General features: G+C 46.0%; 1 protein-coding gene across 1 annotated transcript in view; it reads left to right on the forward strand.

Moving 5' to 3' along the window:
* Positions 1-10,466, forward strand: part of MAMLD1 (mastermind-like domain containing 1) — a 35,935-nt gene extending 25,469 nt beyond the window's left edge. The window contains exons 4-6 of the mRNA XM_010569135.1: positions 6,902-7,048; positions 8,542-8,623; positions 8,916-10,466. Coding sequence (XP_010567437.1) covers positions 6,902-7,048; positions 8,542-8,623; positions 8,916-9,934 — 1,248 coding nt within the window. The 3' untranslated portion in view covers positions 9,935-10,466. The remainder of the gene's footprint in view (positions 1-6,901; positions 7,049-8,541; positions 8,624-8,915) is intronic.
* The last annotated feature ends 15,730 nt before the right edge of the window (positions 10,467-26,196 follow it).

Here is a 26,196-nt window from a genome sequence, read left to right on the forward strand (position 1 = left end):
AGGACTACCAGCCGAAATTGGGTGAGATAAATACAGTTTCAGATTATCTCATTGAATTTATAGGCAAGCTGCCCTCCATGGGAACGAGAGCGTGGTGTCAAGGGTTGGAGAATCATGATAGCTGTACAAGCCAAATATAAATATTTTGTTCTTTGCAGAGAATTCAATTTTGGATCTTGACTTTATGTTATATAGACAGGTACAAAACACCCCTCTCTGCATCTGTGGGTGTATACACATAAAACCAGTAACAGATACAGTTTCTGTTCAAGTATGGTGGTACAAAGGCTGGTGGGGATGAGTCCAGCCCCAGAGCGTTGCTCTCGGGTGGAAGAAAAGTGTGTGAACACTGCAGGTACCCGGGTGCCATTTCCATCAGGGGTCTGCCAGAGCCTCTGTGGGTCTGTAGTCCTCCTGAAGGGTTTGCTTTTCACTCGGGGTGGTGGAGCAAAGCTGTTCTCTGGGCTGCCTTCACCTGTGGCCTGGGAGTTCGTCTGGACCAAAGGATCTGTTTGCAGGGGAGCTGCTGGAGTCTTGATCATGCCTCCTTACAAGCACTGCAGTCCCTGGGAGGTTGTGTGTGTCTATGATACACCAACTCTCCCATCCGTGTTGTGCCTCGGGCTCTTGGCTGCTCCCAAAGCCATTTCCCATGTTCTTTCTAACAACATGGTGCTGGTAACAGCATCACAGCTTGATTTCAACTTGCCTGCTAAAGGATGCATTTCCATCTAAGGGAAGAATCGCTGTTGCAATAATTCAGTCTGGATTTTGTGTCTTTCTGTTGCTCTGATTGCTGCTGCTCTTCAACAGCATGTTTTGATGGATGAAAACAGCTCTGAAAACAGTGGTAGAGTCTTTGCACAAAAGCTTTAACTAATTTGATTAATTTTTTTAAGAGGGGAAGTGGACTCAGTTTTCATCTTATTAAAATTCTGGGTGCATTTTTAAAAGCACTTTGGATACTTTGATAGGATTTTGTTTTGTTTTGAACAGCATGCAGTATAAGAGCAGCTATAGGGAAATTAGTGTTTCATCTGCTTTGCTTGAAGGGAGGAGACCCTGATACAATTGCTAGCCAGGTGTGGTGATCTTGTCATTGCTCCTAGCAAAGAAGGAGGACTACCTTTGAAGGAAGCTGTGCATGCTCGTGCCGTATGAAAAGAAAGAAAAGCTTGAAAGAACTTTTTTTTTAAACAAAACCGTATACCCATGGATCACTTACAGTCTTCAAACAAAGCCTTTTCCTGACTGACAGCCCCCAAGATAAGCTTAGAAACCTGAGTCTGGTAGTATTTCACATGCTTGTATATCAAGTAAATGGGTGAAAGATGGGTAAAAAAAGATCCACCGAGCTGCACAGTTTGTTTTATCAATGTTCATACATTGTGTTAAAACAAACACGCAAACAAACAAAAAGCTTTGGAGCATTTCTGAACTGAAAGGCTGTTTTATCTTGAAGAGCATCTCTGAATTGTGAGCAGAATAGAGGAGAGAAAAAAGACAGAAAACTTCCAAAGAGCAAATGGAGAGTTTTGATAAAGGCAAGAAGCAGAGGCAAGAAGCATACGTAACCCCTGACTTCTGCCTGAAGCAAATGATCACGGCATCTCACAGACATCCCACTCTTGAGTGGGCTGACACGATCGTTCTGCCAAACCATGACCCTGGATTTTGTTTGCTTTGTTTGTATGCATTGGCCAAACAGATTCACCATCTTAGTATCTACGTGGATTAACAGCTGCGGAGGCAACGATCCTCCTTTGTAAAGGTGGCATCAATGTTTTCTATGGGGCCGCACAAGGTTACTAGACACTGGGAGTCTATGTGTGGCTTCTCTGTGGGATCTAAACATGCCATGAAATTCTATGGGTGAGGCAGCTTCAATACTATTAGTGTCTTAATTGCTTAATTTGTAGTATTGGTAGAGTCGTCGTGCCTGGGAGTCTTAGTCCCGGACTTCAGAGCGTGAAGTGCTGCCCGGGCATGCGAGCCCCCCGAGGAGAAGCAGCACACCTCCAGGACAGGAGACGATGCACCGGCGGGCAGCACAGGGAAACGCAGGGGCCTTAGTTTGAAACTAGTATTTGCATTTCCTCAGCAGAGTACAGCACTCCCCATACGTAACAGATGTTCTTAAAATACAGAACAGAACTCGGTTAATGAAACTTCACCCCACCCCTAGAGAATAGCTGTCCCTGCTGTGAATACGGATCCACCCAGAGTCCCGGCCGAGCAGCCAGCGCCTCGGAGCGATCAGTAGCACGGGCTCCTGTCAAGTCCTGTAGCCGTGCTGGGTTTTTTTTTTTTACTGTGTGGTGTCTCAGTAAATACTTCAAGAGAAGTTATCTTTGGTTACAAAAAAAAAAAAAACTGGCGGAAAAAGCAGTTTGTCCCTTTCTCATATTTACAGCAAACATCTACCCTGAGCAACCCATTTCCTTTGGTCTTTCCCTTTTACGCTGGGGTGCTGTGGCTCATTTCAACAACCCTTGTGTTTTAAGCTCTGTAATTACTGGATTCGGCTGGGTGCCCCATTGAAAGTGGAGGGAATATTTCTCAAATCAGCAGTGTCTTTTGAAAAGGAGTAAACTTTTAAAGTGCAGGTACTATATGCATTTTTAATGAGATGCTTCTGTTCTTCCACTGCTGCTAACGCTTTCAGTTAGGAAGTGAAGTTCTTCCCCGACTCTGCAAATATCTACCGAAATTTGCAAAGCTGCCTGTCTCTCTCTCAGTAACCTTGCTGTGACCTGGTTATCTGTTAGAACCACAAAGAATTCAGCCTCTAATTAGTCCATCTGTTAACTATTGAAATTCATGGCTTAGTTTTATTGTCTGGGTCTGTAACATAATGCTGAATGGTCTCACCTGGCAGCTTATTTCTTATAAAGCAAATGTGCCTTTCCAAGAGCCATTTTGGTGCAGATAACTGTCTTTTCAGCATTGGACAAATGACTCTGTCTAGCAGCCTGCAGTCCCCTTCATGCCCTCACTGAAATAAATTGTACATCTCCAATAGCTCTGGGCTTAAGTCAATACAATTTAACATGTACATTTCTTTGTTATATTCTTTGGAGTTACACCGTAAGAGCAGATGGGAAAGTCTAATAATGATAAATGAGTTTAGTGTTTTCACATAGTCCTAAAAAACAATGAATGCTCTTTATTAAAGATTAGAGGGATTTTTACATATTTGCCAAAGAGCGATTAAAGCTCTAGCTCAGATCCTCAGAAAGTCTTGCTTTTAAATTCTTTTTGGACTGTTTGTTAATGAGGATTCAGAGGAATTAGGGGCCATAAATTTCTTCATTCTCGCTTAAGTGAAGCCACAAAGTGATTACTGGATATGTAACTAAGTGCCGAGGACTGGAGTTTATCAACCGCGTTCACACAGAACAATTAATCTCCGTGCTTATTTACTTCAGTTGTACATCTTGTACGTAATCAGATGATGGGGCTGGGCAGGTCGAGCTCATCAGTGGATTTTTAGAAGGATGTAGATTCATAAATATGCGTGGTAGGTCTCAGTGGGACTGTTCGCACACTTTGCATTAAGTGTGAGCCCGAATGTTTTGTTGGACCAGACCCACGCTCACTACAATTGGACACAGTAATCTGCAGATGCATTTGCCCAGCCTGAACAGCCTGCCATTGTGCACCGGCTGGGCGGCTGGGAGGAACTGGTTTCACTGGGCCGTGCAACGGCTTTTACAATTACCGTCAGTGGCGGAATACTGACACAAACAGTATACATTCCTGCAAACCTGGAACCAGATTCTTTTCTCCTTGCTCCCGAAACTAGTGCACGAGGTACTAAGTCAAAACCGTGAAGTTAGCCCCAGTGCCTTTTTGAACAGAAATTGCCACATTGGAAAGCCCAGGGAGTGCTGCAGGAGCTCCGGACCTGCTGTGCGCCAGTTTGCCTAGCAACAGAAACACATGCTCTCAAACACATGCTCTCCAATTCCAGGTCTGTGTGAGGTGCCGTTTGGTTAGGGATTCTGCCCATTTGATGCTTTAGTATGAGGTTTTGGAGGGAAAAATGGAAAAAAACCTGATACCTACAGGCAAACACGTTTTTTTTAAAGTTGAAGAATACAAATCCCCTGTAGCCATCTCTACGCTCCAGTGTAGCTTACGGCTGGCTCAGCCGCACGCCCCTCTGGGTGTGAACACCAGCTTCCATCGTTCCCGACTTTGACAATAGAATCCTCCTCTCTTTGCTGTCTTCCTGGATTTTAAAATGGGATAGTCCAAACTATAGACAAGTTAAGATTATGGCTTGTTTGGCTTGGCCTTACTGTGGGAAGGAAAGTGATTTTTCTTGGGGAGTGATGAAAAGGAAAAATGTTTGAAGTTCATTAACCTTTGGTACAGATAGCAGTGTCCTTTAGACTACACCAGAGCTATTCTTAGTCATGACGTTTAAGTGGTTATTTTTTATTGTAAGGGAATACAGTAGTTCCCACTAGTGGTGAAGAGAGAGAACTTTTTCTTTTTTTTTTTTTTTTCTTTTTTGGCTTAACCTAAATGTGAACTGTAGAAGGCAAGATTTTGAATTCATTCTTTGTCCTCCCATCTATGCTGTTTTGTCCTAATTTCCCCAAAAGCAAAATTTATATCTATAGATTGTTTCTTTACTGGCTAATTAAGTGTTATCCAACGTTGCTGCGAAAAACTCAGCAACCCTTTCTGTGTATTTGCAAATGAACTTCGTTGATTGTCATTATTGCTATAGGGTGCCTGCAGAAAATCCCATATAATTAAGCTGTTGTACTGCTACTGCACAAGAGCAGCAATTAGTAATGTGATTTACACTTCTTTACCATTAATAATATGGAAAAATCAACATTATTTTCTTGATGATGTTTAGAAGAAATTAGAATGAGGTGGACATGATTAGGAAAAGAGACTTTAATGTTATGACTTGTTAATGCAATAGCCCTGAGCAAGACATCAGAATGATTGTCCTTGCACTAAACTCATTTGCTTCAGTAAGCACAGACCCTCTGCACGCAACAAGACAAGTTTGGAGGAAATTGGATAGATGGCAGGGATTTTGGTGGTATGAACATTTCAGTGTCTTTCATGTGCAGAGTACACAAACTGAATCCCTCCACTTTCAAATATTCCCCTAGAGGCAATCTGCATTATTGAAAGCTTAACTATGGCTGCAGAATCCCGTCTGACATGAAAGCAGAGTGCTAGCTTTACATGAACTTTCATATTTACATGTGTAGTAAATCATATTTACTTTTTTCCTCCCCTCCCTCTTTTTCTGTGGGAGAGAGGGAGTAAAATGGGTAGGAGGGAAGGGGGAGGAGGCGAGATGTCCGGCAGAATTGTAAGCGAAGCACCGGTAATAAAGTCTAGTCTTATGAGACTGCCCATGAATAGGAATGATAATGAGAGCAGTGATGAGCTGCAGGTTTGTGTCTTTTAGTAAATTATCTAGCAGGCATTTACATTTCATCAATTGTGCTTTTGCATAATAGACTAAAGTGCTACAACAAAAGGAGGCACCATAAAAATTAGTAATTTCAGTGACCTTCTTGGTAACCGCTCTTACAAAGAATATCCTGGAAGGAGTTGGGTGATTCCTCACGGAGAAGCTGCTGTGGAAAGGCGCCCCGGGCCTGAGAAGCCTGCCCGGTGACAAATGCCTCTCAAGGCTTTCTTCTGGCCACTCTGAAACATGGCTCGTATCCTGTTTTCTCCATCTGAGCATGCTTCTAATTGTCAGATGTCAAAAGGCAACAACCATTTTCTTCTTGCTTATCTCCTGATAACATTGATTCTCAAACAAAGGATGTGGGCTTCCATTCTGAAAACAAAGGAAGCATGGCCCAGCTAAGGATACTGGATATAATATACATACTTCTCCGTGCCAATAATAACAAAACATCATAAGTAATATAGAAGCTGGATGTGAAAATGGAGAAGGGTACGGCTGTGCCTGGGTACGGCACTTACAGGATCACTTCCCTCCTTGTCCTCAGTGAGGCCTTGACTTCTTTCCTCGTTTTTCTGGATTTCCCTGACTACCTGCCAGCTCCTAAGATGTTTAAGCTTAAGTATTTTTTAATTTTTTTTTCCCTTCTGGGTTGTGTCTTCATGGTGTTCTTGTGAAATTTTTTTTCTCTTCTCCGCACAATGCTCTTTCTTTGGAGGCAAGTCCTCAGCTGGTGGAAGTCAACTCAGATCTTGCACTGGGGACTTACAGCCAGGCCAGTTTGCACCAGCCAGGAATCAAGCCCAGTGCATTACTGATTTGTGCCCGGCCATGACCTGACCCTACATTTTTGCATGTTCCCCTCTCCTTTCACAGTTAGCTCTCCTTGTTTGTCTGATCATGGAACCCACAAGAATCACTTCAAACACAGACCCACGTCTTCTCATCTTTCTGTGTCCCTGGTCTGATGGCACCTTTTCCCCTTTTCTGCCTTTAGTTTGCTGTTTTCTTCTACTGTAGGCTTCTCCTTTACTTTCAGCTGACAAATCCTATCCTGATGCAACTTTTCTTTCCTTATGTCTTTCAGTGTAACAGTTGGGGAACTGGTGGGAAATGTGATGCTTTACTCACATCCCTTCTGCCAGCCAGGCAGCCATGTGACTTCAGTAATGGTAGTGAATCAGTCCCGTAGCCTTGGGCTAGTCACAAAGAATTTTGGATTAACCTTTTGCTTCTCTCACTTCTTCTTGTGCTGATCCTCAAAAATCAGAGCAGTCCCCTGCCCCTCACTGTCCTCACCGTGACATGTGGGTCCCTGTGAATCCACAAGGTGTTTTGGCCTTGGGAGAGCCAAAGACTGGAGAGAGGGCATCGGCAGAGAGGATAAAGGCTTCTGTTGTTACCTCCCTGATGAGATTAATTTTCTTTTTTCATCTTTCTTGGCAGGATCAAAATCCTGGAATTGTTGCCAGACTTCAGGAGCCGGGCTCCATCCCAAGCGGAGGCTCTGTGCCGGCACCAGCCACGGTGAACGGGTACACGATGAGGAACCATTTACTGAAGCAGCAAATAATGAAACGACAGCTGATGCAGGTACGATGCCGAGTGCCTCTGTGGGTTGCTGTGCTGTCCACCTCACTGGGAGGGACAGGACTAACTGGTATGGGGAAATCACCAGTCAGCGAACGCTAAGGAGTGACCCTGGAATTGCTGGGTTGAGTCAGACCAGGGCTGTGGCGAGTCCAGGATGTCATGCCCAAGAGAGGCCAAGGCCAAGTGCTGCTCAGCCGGTCCAAGTGCAGATCTGCCCACTCGTATGCAAGGGAAGGATTCAGTCACCTCCATATCATTGCTGTCATCCTTGGTCAGCCGCAGAGTTGGGAGGGAGGATACAGAGAAGGGAGGCTTGGAGAGTGAGTCAGGCCCAGGGGAGATGTTCTTCATGCTTGCCTTTCTCTGTGGTTCCCTGGGGATTTACTAGAGCCGATGTTAGACTCCAGTTTGTCCTGGGCTTGGCTGGACTCTAGCAACAGAAGCCCCAGTACGAGGTTTGTAACATGCTGTGTGAAGGAGCAGGGATGGGGGAATCCCGCAGAGAAATTAGGCGAGGGAGCACTGAACCTGTGCCTCTGACTTTCTGAGCGTGCTGCTAGACTTGGGTCAAGGAGGCTCATTTCTTCGGATGGGAAATGAGATGAGAAGTAGCTCAGTAAAACCCTCAACAAAGCATTGTCCTGCTCATTGATCAAACTCCCTTTCAAACCCAACTCTGCCTCCTTGTCATCAGCTGGCTTCAAGCTTATCTGTGCTGCTCTAACCCAGCGGGAGCCAAGGCTCAGCTTCCGCCATCCACGGAGAGTTCCCCTGCCCACAGCAGGGCTGCGAGGGTGGTGGTGGGTTCTGGGGTTAATGGTGGGAGACGCAAATCGGGTCACTTGGAGAAAGCCAGCAATGCCTCGCTCGGAGAGCACCTCCTAAGGATCTCTGGCTTCCTGCAGTTTGCTGCTGTGTTCTGGTTAGAAGTGGCAACCGGCACAAAAGGGGATGGTACGCACAAGCAGAGCCGTCCTCCAGACAGGGTAGTGGCCACCAGCAGTCTCCTGCTTGTCAGCGTGTCCCTGCAATGCTGCCACAGATTCTGTTCACTAATAGACTTTTGGGCACCTTTTGTCCCCGGATCTGGTACTTCAGAGAACGCGTCCACATAGTCAGCACGAGAGGTGCTGGGGAGACACCAGGATTCCTGCAGCCTTCGGCTGTGCTGCACTTCGCTCCTAAGCTGGTGAACACGCGGGTCTCCATGTTCGTCCAGCCCTCCCTGGGCCTTGGGCTGCCTGCACAGCGTCCGCTGAGGGCTGCGCTTCCTAATGCTGGGCTGGTGTCAGGACATCTTTGCAAGAAGGGGCGTGTGAGCAATTAAGATGCGGTCTGAAATGAACTCTCTGGGCTGAGTCTCATCAGAGGTGTGTGTGTGTGTGTGTACGGGAGAGGTTGTTAATGATGACAGTGGCTACACTTCAAGTGTCTGCTGCTATGCTTGCTTGACAGGAGACTGCAACTTGACTATTATGCTCCTTGTTTTCCAGGAAAAGCAGAGACAAAACATGCTGGGAGTAACATCTGAGCAGAGGAGTTTGTTTGCAGCTCAGCAGATAAATCAGTTTCAAGGTAAGGAGGGAAACGGTGTGCTATGAAAAGCCTCGAGGAGCCAGGGCCTGGGGTCTGATTAAATACAGGGTGCTTAACGATTCTCTGCCCTGAAATAAAAGCATTTCACATTTTATCGTGTATTATGAGATTCGCCCGTTTCCTTATCACTCCAGTAGTAGCTCTGTTACGACGAACACAGAGGAGAGGCCCGTGTAGTGAAAGAGAAAGATGGAGCAGCAGCCTTGCAGGGCTCTGCCATGTTTCCAGGGTGAACCCGCGCTCGCCAGCTAACGTGTCTCTTTGTACGCAGCCGTGCAGCAGCCCATTCCCGCTGACTGCAGCCAGGTGATGCCAGCTCCTCCGCCCAACCACCGCATGCTGCCGTCTAACCCAGCCATGCTCCAGAGCACCTTGGGCTCTGGCATGGCCCCAGCCACCGCCAGCCAGAGCAGCGGGACGATGGTGATGATTCCGCACAACCCCGGCAAGCAGCAGGGGATTTTTCCGCCTAATTCTGACTTTAACATCCCGCTGCGGCCGAGCCAGAACTCGCTGGGCATGAACTCGGGGTGCCAAACGGTACACAGCCACTCTGCCGTGCGGCCGGGAATGCCGATGGCAGGCTTCAGCTCTGGTTCCTTAGCAAATCACTCTGCGACTCAGCAACACTTGCGGCAGCCGAGCATGCCGAGAATCCCTAACGTCTACCCCAACTCATCTGCCCAGATGTGGACGCCGACCGCAGTGCCAAGAATGCCAAATCAAAGCCAAATGGATGCCGGCATGCAGCAGTTCTCCGGTAACGCTCTCTTCTCCAAACAGAACGTGCGACCAAGCGCACCGGGTCAGCAGTTCTCCCAGCAGGCTGTAGTGCCGCCTAATCAGATCGCTCCCGGCGTCCAGGTCAGACAGATGCAAAAACTGAGCATGGGACAGTCTGGCCAGGGCTTGAGCTCAATGAGTAATCAGAACTTGAGACACAGTTTAACCAGAGGACCGTTGCCAGCTATGAATGTTATGAAATCAATGCCACAAGGAGTGTCCGGTTTTAACCAGCTCAATCCTGCCTCGGGCCTTGGCCCGCCAAGCTACCCTGCCACGGGCCAGCCGCCCGACGCCTTCAACAGGATGAGCGCCGCTGCCGAGCTGCCGCAGTATGACTTTGTGTCCCAGCACGGCAACTCGATCATGCCCGCGAACTGCAGTGACACTGACTTCCTCGACTCCCTCATGAAGAACAGCGGCAGCAACGACGAAGAGTGGTTGAACAACCTGACAATGATAGACGACATTTTGGGACAGCACGCTCAAAGCTCCGGACATGTTTAGCTCGGAGAGAAGCCGTCTCGTTGTAAATAACGTAGGTATGGCTTTTGAACAGAACAGACGACCCGTGAAAGCCACCGCCTCTTTCAATACAGAATGAGTAGACTCGGCCAATTCTTTGCCTGCATCAAAGTTTAATATTGGCAGTTTTTCAGATGACTGTATATATTTGAATATTTTGTAAATTATGTTTTCCTAAACCTTAAATGTAGAAGTATTTATACTTCTTTGCTGGACTGTTTGTAAATAAATCTATAGCATAACTTTTGGTTTTATTATAGGGATTTCATTATACCTTGTTATAAATATGCAAATAATATTGTTAGTTTCAGTAATACTGTGTATTACAGCATAAAATACTTATGTTTTTGACATAACTTAACACATGAACTAGGGGTGTCTTTGCAGCCAGACTAAGCAGAAATCAAATGTGGCATCTGTTCTCCCGTACCGAGAGGAAAGGTTGAAAAGTTGCTTTAAAAAAAGATAGAATCCACGAAAGGAGCTGCCGATTCCCTCGTAGCTCAGTCTTGCAGCCCGATTCTGGTATGTAGGTCCCATCCGGGCTCCCAGTGCGTTCAGGGGTCTGACCGCAGAGATCCATTTGCAAGATCCCAGGCACGTTCTCAACTTGATACACTCCAGTAGGTCGAGTCGACACTGCCAACGCGCCGTCCGTTGTCCCGCAGTAAGTACGCGTGTCCTCGCGATGTTACAGCTGCTGACCGGTGTGTGTGCGCCCGTGTGTCGGGGCATCGCGGGCAGGCGAGGCGCTGCGCTGCCCAAACTGGGTTACACTGGAGAGGAGGTGCTGGGCAGACCCTGCCAAGCCTCCCTGGCGACCGTACCCTTCAGCGAAAAGGTAGCTCTGGTTTGCGCACCTCTGCCATGTATATTTGTAGTGTACAGGTGATTTGTTCCTGGTTTTAAGGCTTTTCATAATTTCTGTTTTAATGTGAGACTTTTTTCAGGGGAAAAGTCTATAAACATTAATAGTTAATTTTTGATGTTTTTCTGTCGGCTACTATTGTCCTATGTATATTTAAGAGTCTGTTTATAAAAGATTCACTGTACTGTAAACTTCTTAAAATGTTCATACTTTGTGTAATCATATTTTAATAGTCACGTCATACTTCACAATACATTTGTAATATAACGTCAGCTTCAAGCACAGAATGTTTTTTTCTTCATACCATAATAAACTGCCAGGGGAAAATTGCATATACTTTATGTGCTCATTTCTCAGCTACAATGTTTCATACCTGCAGATATTTGAATTAATTCGATTTGTCCAGGATGCTACAACGTCAATCTAATAACATGTACAAATGCATGTGTGCTGTCAGTAGAAGAAACGGGCTAGACAAAGAATTGAAGCAGGCTTTAATTTTATTTTAAGATGGGATTTCTTAGGTCCGCTCTCCTTTTCCAGTATAATTATAGGTGAGCATGAAATTAATCTCTGTTGGGTTTTTTTTTACGTAGCACCATGTTTATTGAAGTGACAGTTCTTGTTTCTAAATGCCTGTATCAGTTGGCCCATCAGAAAATAAAGCGTGAGGCGGTGAGGAGGGCCGGGGGGCTGCGGCACGGTCCCACCTTGCTCGTTCGGCGACGCCTGCGAGGGCGGCGGTGGGTACGGCGTCTCACGCCTTCGACACAGAAATCGTCTGACGGGAGAGCTCGTGCCTGCCCTGGGGGAGCCGAGGCTGGGAGGAGGGGTAGGAAGGAACAGGAAAGTTTTAGTAATCTTAAATAAATGCACAAATAGAACCTGTAGCTAAAATTGCCTCGTTTAAACACAGAGCCAGACGCCACCCCAGCTTCCTAGGGCTGGTGGAGAAGACGTGTCAGTGCTCTCCTTTGTCCTGGGCACACTGTGGGCAGGGCAAGCCTGAGGATATCTCCGGGGGGGGATCTCCCTTGAACTGGTCCATGCTGGAGGGAGGGCTTTGGCAAGGTCATCCCCACCCTGGAGCGGGCCCTTCTGGAAGCCCGTTCTCCGGAGATGGATGGCAGAAAACAGCTCCCGAAGTCAAAAGTGAGAGGGGCCAGTCAGGGTTTAAAGCAGTCGGGTACCAGCTCTGCTGCCGGCGCTCGGGTGGGCAGGAGACCTCTCCCAAGCACAACCACCCCGGGCCGTGGCGGAGATCCGTCTGGCTTCGTGATGCCAAAGGTAGGTCCTCGCGGTGCAGGAGGCTCCGAGGGGAATGACCCCTAACCGGCTTCATCTCGGGAATGGCACGTACTCGTGTGAAACCAGGGCGAGGAGGAAAGAAGCCAGTTTTTCCAGCAAAGGAAATCAGCCCCACCAAACAATTGCCCAAAACAGGCTGTAAAACGCGGCAAGTGTCTGAATGAGACAGACATGCCGACTCGCCTCCAGACAGCGGAGAGGGGGAGAAATGCCTGCGAGTACGTCTGTGGCGAGGACAAAGGTGAGTTTGTTTGGCTGTGAAAACTGGCACCGTTTCAGCAGCTTTTCTGTCGTGAGCTGTGTCCTGCCAGGGAGCAGCGCTGGCTGCGGCCGGGCCCTCGCTGCTTTATGGAGCAGCGGGTCTGACCACAGGTCTGGGAGCCAGCAGCGCCCGACCCCCTCCGGGTCAGCAGCACAGCAGTCACAGATGGCGGAGAAGGCTGCTGCCCACGCGCTCTTCTTTAGGACATTAATGAAAGTAACAAAAATGCCCTCTTTTCATTCTTTTTGTTTGTGTCAATGCACCTTACGGCTTTGCCGTTCTGCAGAATTTGGGTTACAAGCACTGGGGGGGGACGTCTTCAAAAGCCAACTGTTTCCCACAGAATTTATGGAAAACGGTTTATCTTGTACCTGCGTGGCGTACCCACTGGTTTTCACTCTGGTTTCTTTTTCTAGCTTTTGAGCTGGTAAAGCTTTTCACCCCTCCGTATCCCAGTTCCTCACGTCTCAAGAGGGAATGATGATCCTTCCTTGCCACAGAGGTGCTGTCAGGTGTCAGGACTGTATCAAGCTTGGAAGAAGAACAGGACGAAGCAGCAGTATTATCTTGCTGTCTCTGGTTGTAACTGCTGATTCTCAGACATGTCTTTTCGGGGGTTGGCACATAACCGCAACAGCCAGTGTTCGCTTGGGTTGTAGCCCGACAGCTGGGCTGCTGCCTCTCCCTTAGGCCAGCAGGCAGCCCGGACTGGGGCAGAAAGCGCGGGGATGTGCAGGGTGAAGGCGTGATGATCACGGGTTTCAGCAACTGGAGCACTGCAGGTCGGTGTCAGGCTGTAAGAGGTAATGCCTCGATCACAATAAATTGTCCGTTTTGTTCTGCAAAAAATACCTTTGTCTGTACTTTGCCCTCCCCTTGTCTTCTCTCCATTTGAAGTGTGAAAATGCCCAAAGTCTGATCCTACCTTCGCTTTCATGGTCCATATCACTAAGGCGCATAGCTAGCGAGGGCGTAAGACTAAACACGTCTGCACGGTTCTCCAGTTGCATTTACTGGACTAGCAGATCACACCACAAGGCGTACGTAGGCTTACGCCGCGAGCCACATTCTGCTGCTTTGCACGCAGCATAAACACAGAATAGGTCTCCTGAAGGCAGTGGCGTAGCACGGGATTTACACAAGCATAAATAAGAGCAGCATCTGGTGCTGTGGAAGTGCAAAATGAATTTGGATTTCTAAAATAGTTACAAGGAATGATGTGTCTGACAGCACTCGCTGTTGAAAGCTATCATTTATTTCCCAAACAAGTTACGTCACCAGACTGCCCTCATAATTATGGCCGTGAAAACAGAGGCAAGGCAGTAAGCTTTTTCCTCCTGGATTCTAAAATAACATCAAATGCCTATAAAGGCCAGAATTTCCAAAGACCTGAGCTCACTAAAAGCCCGTCTGTCTGAAAGGTTAGTAGCATAGGTAAGTCGGACTTATTACAGAAAAATTCTCTTTGTGGATTGTATTAATCTAAAGCAGCCCATTTTTGACAAAGGCAAAACAGAAAAACACACTCATTCCTATCAGAAAGCACACAGGGAGTGCCTAGGAATAGATGTCACGGGAGCCTGGATCAGGCAATTTCCCTGGGCAGCCTAGCCCTGACTTATGCAGAACCTGAGCTCTGCTGCTCGGTGGCTCTCCAGGATTGATTACATGTCTGTCTTAAGAAGCTTTCAACAAAGGAAGCTGCGCTGATGTTGAAGTGTAAGGTCAAGTTCTCCTCTTGTGTAGGATGTTGTAAATCAGGAGCTATTCCGCTGCCTGCAGCAGGGTAACCCCTGATTTACACCAGTCTGGGAGCAGAAGCGAGCACCTGGCGAGAGGCTGGCGCTTGCCTCGTGGTCCTGCTCTGATGGCCCCGCGCTGTGGGACAGGCACCGCAGATGTGCAGGGTGGTCCCGGGAGAGGACCCGCTCCGTGCTGGCACCCGGCCGCAGGGCAGGCAAGGACGAGGGAAGGCGTGAGGGCGAGCGGCCGGCCGCTGTGCCGGCTCTGCAGCTTCTCCTGCCGCGCGTCTGCGCTGAAGGGCAGGTGGCACGCGCTCCCGGGGGGACGCTTGGCCCTGGCACATCTGCCCAGCCATCTATTCAGGCTGAGCTCAGGTTTTGGTGCTTAATGCCAAATTAATGCCTGTTTCACCTTCTATTCCCTGCTGTATATCTAGCAAATTAAAAAAAAAAAGAGTCTGGAAGGGAGTGAGGTGTTTTAAATACCAATAAGGGTCTCTCCTGGGCAAGCTAAAACAGAAGTACCGGTTGGCAGCTGCAGGAGTTACTGAGAACTTAAGGCTCTGGCTGGTCAAGAGGCCTCCTGTGTACAATCCCGCATAAAACTGGGGAAAGGCGCCTTATTAAAGCAGCCAGGCTGAAACCAGTAGAGCTGTAGTTAATCACAGCCATTTTCTTTGCTCCCTCTCCGCTCACCTGATGGTTTTGTAGCACTGTGCAGAACAAATTTGCTGTTTTATACACGTCTTGATCCATTTCCCATTACGTGGCAGGTCTGGGACTTGGCTTTCATCCTCGCTCTGCCCGAGGCAGCCATTTGCCTAACAAGGGCTCGCGCTGTCTGCGTCGGGCTGTGTGTGTTGGTGTCGGGCTGTGTGTGTTGGTGTCGAGCTGTTTGCATCGGGCTGTGTGCCCTCTGTGTAGCCAAGCACACACGACCGTGCACATGGTGGGGACACGGAGCCCGGTTTCTTTGCTTTCCTGAGCTCAGGAAGTAGAGATGGTTAGATTTTTTTTTTCTTTTTCTCAAGGTTGGCGTGACAGTGGTCTGGGTTGCATCACGGCTATGTGTCAATTAAAACAACCCACAGCCACAGCAATGATTTGTCCCCACAGCCCAAAGGGCCCTTTGCTGCATGGCTGAACCCTGCTGCCAGTCTCACATGTCAGAGCCAGAAACCCGAGAGAAGCTCCTGGGTTTTGTGCATCGTGTTGTTTTTGTCCTTATCAAGGTTTATGATGCTGCCATTTAATGTCTGAGATCTAAACAATTTGGTTGAGAAGAAAAAACAAATGCCATTTTAAGCTCAAAGTCGGATTTGTATCAAAAAAGGACATTTTAATTGTTCTGATGTTGTCTTAATCCCTTTTCAAGGAGCAAAAGGACCCGAGCGCTGACCCTGCTTGGTTTCACGTCCCGGAGCTGTGCTGTGTTTGATGAACGGCTGGGACAGACAAGACCCGGGGCAGTGGCAGGAGGTGGTGAGACCAGCCTATTTTCACTCCCTGAGGGGAAACCAGCCCGAAGCTATAAAGTTGTGAAATCTCTTTTTTTTCTTTGCTAATATAGAGCTGCGCTTGACTCCATCCAGCTGCAGAAACATGCTTTGTTTCAAGTTTACAGACTGCTCCTTGTCAGCCCTGCCGGCTTTGTATGGCAGCCGGGGAAACAGAATTACCTGGCAGACCGGGACCTGTGTTCCTTTCCTCTTCTCAGCCCATAAATTATTATTCTCTTTCACCTATTAGCTGGCTACACTATTTGCCTAAGCAGTTCCCATTAATCCCCTGTTTGAGCCTCACAATCTTTAATAAATACATATTTTCCTGTGACCTTTCAGGATAGTCGATGATGTCCATTAGCAGCAGGGGACCGTGAGGCACAAAAGGCTCAGGACTCGAATCCCAAAGATATTTAAGTGCCTAATGAGGCAGGCAGACACCAGTAGGATTTTTCAAGTGTAGTTAAGCAGGACCGGCAGCCACGTCTCGCAGCCAGTGGGATGTGTATTACTGTCGGTAGCTGTGCACCAGTTTGGACTTTGTTTTACAGATCTGGGAGGATAAGCTGGTTGTTTCTGTATGGCCTGTTGTGGGCAAAATGGGACTGTGAGTCAGGCCCCTGGGTGTCTTAATTTTCCAACCTCAAGAGCCAGTTGGCTCATTCTGGCCGGGGAGAGCATGCAGCCCGGCAGGTAGGCAGTGGAGGATGAGCCATCGATTTCACCCATCCTCCGTGCGAGCTCTTCGCTTTACTCAGCGCCTCGCTCCCGGCTCTGGGATGCAGCACACCTCGCCCTGCCAGAGGGCTTGGGCTCACGGTGAAAACGTGAGCGGTTCACTCTTCTTGGCCGGTATTCCTGCCGACAAACTCTTTGAAAGTGCCACCTGTGCATCTTGAAGGGCAGGTGGAGTCCTACTTGAGCTTCAAACCTACAGACTCTGCTAAGGTTTTTGGCTTACGCCCTGTGGTTGAAATAACGTACCAATGTACTACTAATACTAATGCAGCAAGTACCCAGGCAGCTAGCAGGGGAAAGATGACCTGTGGGGACAGATCTGGGTTTTGCTCCATCTCCAGAGGAGGCAGGAGGTTCCCGTTTGCAGCATTCAGATGGGGAGCAGCCTGGCTTTAGCCTCAGAGCAGCACGACTTCTCCTGCGTGGGCTGGGGGACTGTTGTTGCTGCTCTGGGTAGCAGGGTGCAGCCTTACCACTCCAATGCCAGGCTGGCTGTGGCCGCGTTGCCGAAGAGGGACTGCTGTGAATGTAGCATCACCTGGGCCAACCTGAAATGAAGGATGGAAGGAGAGGGAGGGAGAGAGGGCACACAAATGCGCTGGAGGCAGATTTCACAGCTAGGACTTCACTTAGAGCCTCAAGTGACCCCTCTGCACAGGGACGACCTTTCCCCAGACCCTGTGGCACGGTCACCTCCCCCAGAGCCAGCGCTCAGACCAGAACATACAGAAATGTAATGGTGTCTGTTAGTGGAGAGCTGGGGGCGTGGCTGGGTGGGCTTGCACAGCCGATTGCCATGGGATGCTCCTTCGCGGCTCTGCAGAACCCTTTCCTTTGTTTGGTGAGGCTTTCTAGCCCCGTGGCGTGCTCGTCACTGTAAAACCAGAGGCTGGAATGTCCCAGCCAAGCTCTGCACCTCAGTTTACCTACCCATAAAATTGAGATAGTCCCTCTTCCACAGAGATAGTTTGAGGGGTAATTGGTTAACACTGATAAAGTGCCTTGAGCAGCTAGGACTGTAAAAGTGCCAAGTATTATTATTAGTCCCATGTCTTTGCTTTACTGTGTCAACCGGATCAAAGAGCCTCCTGGTACCGTAGCAGCCTCCTGCGGCACCCGCTCCCCACACAGCACAGGCCACGCAAAGCAGATTAGCCTATAGCTGGCCTTTTCAGGCCAAAAGCAGCAGATCCCGCTGGCTGCGGTGGGTGACGGAGTATCCAAAGAAAAATTGAAACTAAATACTTGTAAATGCTTGGCTGCAACAGGCTGAGTTTTGCTGCTTGAGTGACTGAGAACCCAATCCCTTGTTGAAAAGGCAAATGAGATTTTACACCGATGAATTTCAGGCCATACTCTGAACCTACCTGGAAAATTAGTGTTTTGGTGGTGTTTCACAATTTGTGTGGGCAGCTGTGCATCTGTAGTTATTTGCAGCCACTCAGAGACTGAGTTCATACGGTTCAGCTACATGAGCACTCCAAGAGGGTATCTGCTCTTGGATTCGCAACTCAGCATTAACGTGTTACTTGACCAGTTTTTCCCTGAACAGTTCAAGTGTTTTCTTACAGATCTGCCATTTATAGCTGTTCTGACTTTCTAACTAAGGTATGCTTTTTTGGGTTTTGTTTGGGTTTGGGTTGTTTTGTTTTGTATCTCCTCACACACCTGTACATTTCCTTTATTTTCTTCACATACATGATGATAACCTGTGGACTGCCATGTCTGGCTCTAAAGAATGGTAGGTGGAAATCGAAGGCTGTACGAGGTGAACTGGTGAGTATTTGGAAAGTGACCCCCTTCTCCCTGGCTGTCTACTCTGTGAAACTTAATTATCTTGAGACCCCTAATGTATTTTGAATTTGGTACAATTAACCAAGAGTTCAAAAACATCTAGTGTGGGGGGGGGTGTGCGCCTAGACACACAGAGAAATGATTGCATCAGACTCTTTCTCAGAGGAAACTGGCTAGAAGTGAGTTGTGATATGAATACAGCATTCAGCAGAGAGGAGCCAAACATTGTTTGCTAGAGGTAGCAAAAAAAGGTCATTGCATCCTGGAACAGTTACCAGTGTGTAAGCCAGAAAACATGCCCACATTTCCAGCTGCTATGCCAAAAGCTAACATGCTAAGCCGTGTGTAGATCTCCCATCACAGGCGCACGCTTTTCCAGCACTCTCTAACTCATGGGGATATGTAACTGCTTCACCATTTTACCCACTGTTTCATCTGGCAGACATCTCCATGATCGACTGGTTTAGAAAATCAAACGCCTGACACATCTTGAGCTTCTTAAGGGTGGCTAATGTACCCAAGAGTGTAGCAAGACACCATCTGCAACCGTGCTTGGCCTGGCATGAAATCAGACAGAGGGAAGCTCTTTTCATCTTCTTGCACCTTGAGGTCTGATCCCAGAATAATGTTTTCATTTTAATTGTCTGTCAGTAGGTAATTTTATTCCTGGTGTCAGCATCCACAATAAGCATGAAAAGAGTTTTGCCTCTGGCTGTGGCAGTAATCATAGCCGTAGTAGCTCTTGTCTACATCCTCAAGTCATCCTCAAACTTAAACTGTGAGCTATTCTAGAGAACAAATATATTATTTGTGTATTTTATGCAGGGCCCAACACAATGAGGCTCTGGTCTCCAGATGCTACCATAATACTACTAATAAATAATAACTCAACCCTGAGATTAACACTGCCACACAGATTTCTGATTTGGTACATTAACTTCTTATTCTTTTCATGCTGTGAATGTAAGCTGTAGCTGGAGATACAAAGTGCTGTGAAGATTACTGTAAGTACTCTGATCTTCTGAACCCTGAATGGAGGTCGCTGTTGTATAATAAATTGCATTAAAATATAAATGAAAAGAAATCATGTACAATTTTTCCAGCAAGAATTATTCACAAGAAGCTTCATGGAAGAAATGACTGCATTAGCTCTAATAAAGCCATTATTTCTTTCAGGTGGCTGCTTGAAGCTTTGCTAATTGTCTGAAGAAACCTGTATCAGCATCTGATGTGATATTCAGGGCTTCTGAAGACCCCACTTGTCTCAGTGATTTTGCAGAGCTGAGAGAGGTTTTGTTTCACTCATTAGATCAACTAAAGAACTTCTGCTTCATAATAAAATTATTTTCTCTTAATCACCAGAGTGCAAAGATGAGCCAGGCTAGCTGATCCACAGCAGCATGGCTCTTTCAGTCCCACGGGAATGATCCTTGATCCCACGGGAGTTAAGAGAAAAACCTTTATTGAGTGCTGCAATGGAGATTCCTGCTAACACCACGAATGCCAGTTGTTTTTAATCCTGGCAATAAATGGCAATTTTCTCTAATAATGGGAAAGAAAATTGCATCTGAAACCCAGTTTCTCTTCTCCCCACCATGACGTATTTAGGTAAACTTACTATGGTGGTGGGTTTTCTTTTTTATTATAAAGAATAACACCTTAGAATAACAAGATTAGAGCCATTTTCACTACAAAACATAGTCAGGGGAAATTTGAATTAAACCAAAATCAATAAAGTATGAGCTTTGGAGAACCCAAAAGTAACTATATTCTCAATTCCTCTAGCTATGCACTGGCAGCCTCTGCTGACACAGGCTTGAATCCAACCTGAATTCATCACCAACATCTGAGAGTGCAGGTTTTCTTCGAAATTAATGGATCAGCTGGGCTTTAGAGAGAGAAATCAGTAGAGATCTGGTGGGTACCGGTGCCTGGAACAGCTTGCCAGCTGTTTGATTGCCCATCCTGCCTAAGCAGTCACTTCTGTTGACAATATGACAGCAAGTACTATCATGGAAATCAAGCAAAAATATGTTGTGATCTAAATAGATGCACATTCCTAAAGAGGAAAGAGGACGGGATCTCCCAGTGCTATCTTTCTGCAGGCTCTCCGGCTGGTCCTGTGACCTTGGGGCTCTTCACCGTTCAGCAACCACAGTCTGCTGCCTGGAGCTTGTCCGAATTTTAAAGCTAACTCCTCTTTGTTGGGGGAGCTGAGAGGGGCTGTGCTGTGTTTTCAAAATGCACAAATATTCCACTGTGAGTAGTAAATGCTGGTGAAAATGTTTCCCTTCCTGTCCCATCAGCTGCCATGACTCTTGTACTATAAACCAAAGAGTATTTCTGCATAGGGCATGTATTAACTCTGTTTTGACAGCCCATCTCTGTTGTGCTCATTGGCATACTTAAAATGATGCCTAAAATAACTCTTACATGCTGCATTTTAAGTGATTCAGACACTACTGTGGTTTAAGTTGTACATGCGTGGACCTTGACAATAGAAGAAGTGTGCTGGGGGGTCCATTGTACACAGTTTTTTTATGCTGATAGAACTGTGTGATGCCAAGGTGCTATGCTTTTAACCTCTTCACTGCTGCAGTCTCAGCTGCCCTGGGTCACTAGAGTTCTTTTGGGATTTGAATGAAACCTCAGCCCTTCAGAGAACTTCAGAGCACAGAGCAGAAGCTGTTTTATTAGCTAATACTAACAGGTATTAGTCTAAAAGGTCCTTCTGTTTTATGAGCTATATTTACACATTTAACAGGTAACTTTTTATTGCAATTTACATTTAAGTATACTGGAAGCTTATTCCTTTGTGTGCTATTTAAGAGGATTTTCTTTTATTTCTCTTAATTTGGGGCATTGTTCTGATGGTACTAAAATTAATTCCACTAACAATTCTGGTAATTCAGTGGATATTACTAACTTCCATTTTTTTGGTTCTTTTCATCCAATTCATTCCAGTTCTCTTAAAACCTTTTATTTACTATGAAAATTAGGTATGATACATGTGAGAATGAGTTTGCCTTCCTGTGAAATGCAGCTATTTCTCAAATAAAACCTACTAACTGCTTCTAATATTTGCATGGAGAAAATAATTTTTTTCTACCTAGATATAGAATCAGCAAGTACCTGATATTAATTTTCTCCTGAAGACAAAGAATCATCATCTAATAGGAGGTATCTGTCTACTAGTCACTGCAGATGTGTGTATATATATACACATATATATACACACACATATATATATATGTATATGTGTATGTATGCTTCAGTTGCCATGGGCCAGGTTTTGATGACAGCAGTACTGTGCATGCAAAACCTAGGTATCTGAAAGCTAACATCTGCCTGATTTCACAATAACAAGTATGTACATTCAGTCAGTGTTTCTGAAAATGGTTCCCAAAATACAATTGCTATTTCCAGCCCTCAGGAGTCGCAGGATCCAGAAATACAACTAGACTCTTATATAACTCACCTTATTGCTATTGTGAGTCAAGCATCAAGGGGCAATTTTTTTTTTAGGGTGCTATAAGTGTTTTATTTGGTAACATGTTACTTGATAAAGAAATGATTAGGCTAATTGAGGGAAAAGCTAGATAGAAATAGGTTAAAGAGGTCTTAAAGTACAGCTTATAAGAATTAAATCTGGCAGTCTTTATTTAGCAGGGACAAAAATAAACATCAAGTTAGCAAACAAAGGACAATAACCGGAAACAAAGTGTGTAAGTGGCACAGTGCTAGAAAAGCAAAGGAACCACTGATATGCCTTATTTTTTCTAATAGCTAATGCATAAAAGGAAAAAAAATGTACATATGTGAAAATACAGACATACCTGTGTATTTATGATATGTTTAACACTACGTTGTCTTTTCCATTTTATCTGTCACAACAGCAACTATAACCAAGTGAAAATGGTGGTAGAGGCTGCGGGGTAGATGGATATAAATCATTTTTAACTTGACCTATGGGCTTGATTTAAAGATGCGGACTCCCCACCTGCACATAGTTTTGCCCCCTTACTCTCCAGAATAGTAGAAAAACAAGTTAATATTATTATCAGGTATGGTTATGCTCCCAAATTGTACTTTGTTGTCATCAATCTGATAATACCTAGGTTCTCCCTGGCATCTCAGTTCCACATGTGTATTTATTATTTGTATTACCATAGTGCTACAAGACCCTATTACGGATCAGAATTGACACAAAGGATGGTCCTGCCCTGAGAGCTTTACAAAGTATGAAATGAGACAACTGAGAAATACAGGCAGGAGAGGCAGCATAAAGAAATGTGACACTGTTTTGTAGACATTACAGGAAAGAAAAGTTTTAAGCAGAGCTCTGAAGAAAAATTATCAGTAACTTTTGGGCTGTTTATAGGATCCTCGGAAATAAAAGGCAGCCAAAAGAACGCACAAAAGAACCTGTTTAAATGCATTACAAGTGTGTTGCGAAAACGGGCATTGTGGGCTGACTGGAGCTGCAGTTAGATCTCAGCAGTGAATGGAAATGGCAAGTAAGGTGAAGACAGGCTACCGGGGCCTTCCAAAGTAAAGACATGTAGGTAAGGATCAACATGATAGAGTAGGCTGAGCCAGCACAGGGATGAAAAGAGAGGAATAACACTGTGACAATGACAGACTAAAAAAAAATGGTCTTTGTAGCAGCATTCTCAATAAGTATAAGCAAGACAAGGTTATATTTTCCAAGGCCAAAGGAAAGGATGTTGCAGTAATTGAGATTTGAGAAGATGGGAGTTTTAGCTATATGGACAGATTTAGACATAGTCTGAACATAAAGGGCTAGGGAAAGGTCTGAGTCAAAGATGATTACGTACAGGCAGATAATAGTGTAATAGATAAAGTAGAGAGTACTTGTGGGAGAAGACTCGACACTATCTTAACTGTACTGAGCTTAAAGTGACATTAGGGTTGTCAATTAACCAGTTTTTATCCAGATGGTCCAGGTATTGGAAGCTGGAGCATTTGTGTGCCATCTGACCCAGGCACCATATGCTGCAATACAAAAGAACAAGGACCAGGCTCAGAAATGCAGAGACAGCCTAAACATCCCAGAACCCTACTCACATAGAAAACTTTAATAACGTATGCTCTCGCAGATCCAAATAGCCATCAGGTGAACCATCAATCAGGTGACTCAAAGCACGTTTCTTCCAGTTCACATCATCTTTGGGCATCTGACCATGCAGGTGTGGGAGTCACGGGGCGTTTGTGACTGCGTGCAGCAGAAGGTGAAGTCCCACTGAACAGTCATAAGAAGGTAATAGAGACACAAGCCAGGAGTTTAGTTAGGAAAGCATGGCAATCTGCAGTGAAGAGGCATAGCTGTGAAAAATCTGCGTGGAAATTGTTGTTTGAACTGTGGTTGTAGTACACATTATCTGGGGATAAAATGTAGAGTGACTATAGGAACAATGCAAGGTGAAAGGCCTGTTTAATATCTACTGGAAGCTGGAAGGCATGCAGGAAAAAGCCCCTCAAAAATGTGCCAGTAGGTGGGTTAGAAATGTAGGAGGAAAAAAAGGGAGAGGACAGTCACCAAACAAGGGTGGAGAGTATTTCACTTGACAGATTAGGGTGGAATAATAGTTGCGATCATTAAAGGTTATATGAGCAAGAGGCTGTTTGAGACTTTGTCTTTTTAAAGAAATGCAAGGGGCATAAGCCAGGTTGGAAAAGATCTAGGACAAAATTGATGGAAGGAAATTTATGAGAGCATTTGTGGAGAGCACTCTCAGTGATCTAAGCCATGAAGTGTCAGAAATGAGTAAGGCAAAAAAAAAAAAAATCTTTCTAGTTTTCATGATGTCAGAGGAAAGCTTTAAAATATGATCTGAATGAAACCTTGAGTGAATCATCAAATAAGAAGGATTTTCTGTGTGTATACACAGACATATACGTAGACCAATAAACATATACCTATACTTATAAATGTCTACATATAAACCAATACATTGATTTATGATTTACAGTTGGAAATACCACACTGGAATCAATCAAAGCAAGACTTCAAAATTGCATCCGTGAATTTTCTAGCTAGTCTTTACTGAAAGGATGATGTCAGAAGCAAAAGTGTATCATACCCAAAGACAACAGACAAGATTGCCTGTGTGAGGGAGGTGAACCAACATTTCATCTCCTTTTGCTTGCTGCTTGCTTCTGCTGCTTATTAATGTAAAACACAGAGTTCCATGCTTATTGTAGAAAAATATTTTTTATTCCAGAAACATTTTTTTCCATATAAGAGGCACCAGCCCAATTCCCTTGTGGTTTTTTGGTTTTGATTTTCTAAAGTTTTTGGAATTCCAGATGTAAATTGTTGATAGTAAAGGAGACACCTAAAAGCAATGAATAAAATTAATTTTAAAATTATTTGTCTTGTGGCTCCTGCTGAAAGTACTTCTTGTCTGGCACAAATGCATGGTTCACCTCCAAGTGCCTTTAGCTCAGTCAGCTCTTCAGAGGGTGTAACTACTTGTTCATAGACAACAAATGACTGGCAATATTAAATCGGAGAAAGACTTTTTCAGGAAGATACGGAAAAGCAGAGGCGATGATTGTTGGTACGATGCTTGCAAACTGGCAGGTGACGATCTTCCTCCCAAAGGAGGTGGTGCCGGCACCACGCTGGTGTGAGGTGGGCACCATTGGAGCTGTGAGATCTGGGTTAAACCCAGTATGAAGCTCCTAATCACTTGGGATCATGAAGGAGCCCAAGGTTACTTCTGTTTTATATTGTTTTCTTTCTTTTTTTCCTTTGATCAGCTCTTCTGTGGTATCCAGTCCCGAGAGCAGGGAGAGGCATTGTCCCGCCACTGGTAGGGGAACAAGTTAGGGCCGGCCACACCACTGGAGAAACTGGACACAGTTGTTTTGTAACTGAAAAATATGTTTTATAACACCAAAAAAGTTTTCTACTATCGCAAATCCCCCTTTCCTGAGAGCAGATAGCATCAGAGAGCAAAGGGTCGCCGAATCACCACCTTGCCCTCTAGATGTACGCAGCTGCTCTTTGTGCATTGGCAATGGTCCATTTTATGAAGGATTTTGTTTGTTTGTTTTTTTAATCTTACATGAATAATGCTCCTGGCATTTGCATCACCAATTCTTTTACTTCTTACCAGTATTTATGCCAACGGCATCCTGGCCTGTACCAGAAATAGTGTGGCCAGCAGGAGCAGGGAAGTGATTGTTCCCCTGTACTCAGCACTGGTGAGGCTGCACCTCAAATACTGTGTTTGGTTTTGGGTCCCTCGCTACAGGAAAGACATTGAGGAGCTGGAGCGTGTCCAGAGAAGAGCAACGGAGCTGGTGGAGGGTCTAGAGCACAAGTCTTATGAGGAGCAGCTGAGGGAACTGGGGCTGTTTAGCCTGGAGAAAAGGAGGCTGAGGGGAGACCTTATCACTCTCTACAACTACCTGAAAGGGGGTTGTAGTGAGGTGGGTGCTGGTCTCTTCTATCAAGTAACTAGTGATAGGATGAGAGGAAACAGCCTCAAGTTGCACCAGGGGACATTTAGGTTGGATATCAGGAAAAATTTCTTCTCGGAAAGGGTTGTTGGGCGTTGGAACCAGCTGCCCATGGAAGTGGTTGAGCCACCATCCCTGGAAGTATTAAAAAAGCATGTAGACAAGGCACTCCATAACATGGTTTAGTGGGCATGGTTGATGGTTGGACTCGATGATCTTGAAGGTCTTTTCCAACCTAAATGATTCTGTGATGCTATGATTATTTGTAGTCAGGGAGCATCCAGCAGGCTTGGGCCGCTGGGGCACCTCTGGTCGTTAACGGCCATCAGCCGGTCGACTCGACCTGTTACACCGGACGCCTCTCCCGTGTTTTCCTTTCCTTCTCCTCCTTTTCCCCCGGCTCTTTCATTTAGGAGCGCTCTGCTTGGCAAGGCGGGGTGTGGGCGCTGGCAGCCCCCCGAGCCGCCCAGGGCTCCCCTCACGGCCTCGGCCGGCTCCTTCCCGCCACCGCCCCTCGGCCGCCAGCACCGCCCTCTAGG

Source organism: Haliaeetus leucocephalus, unplaced genomic scaffold (assembly GCF_000737465.1).
Source record: "Haliaeetus leucocephalus isolate CR32 unplaced genomic scaffold, Haliaeetus_leucocephalus-4.0 Scaffold262, whole genome shotgun sequence".
Classification (NCBI taxonomy): Eukaryota; Metazoa; Chordata; class Aves; order Accipitriformes; family Accipitridae; genus Haliaeetus; species Haliaeetus leucocephalus.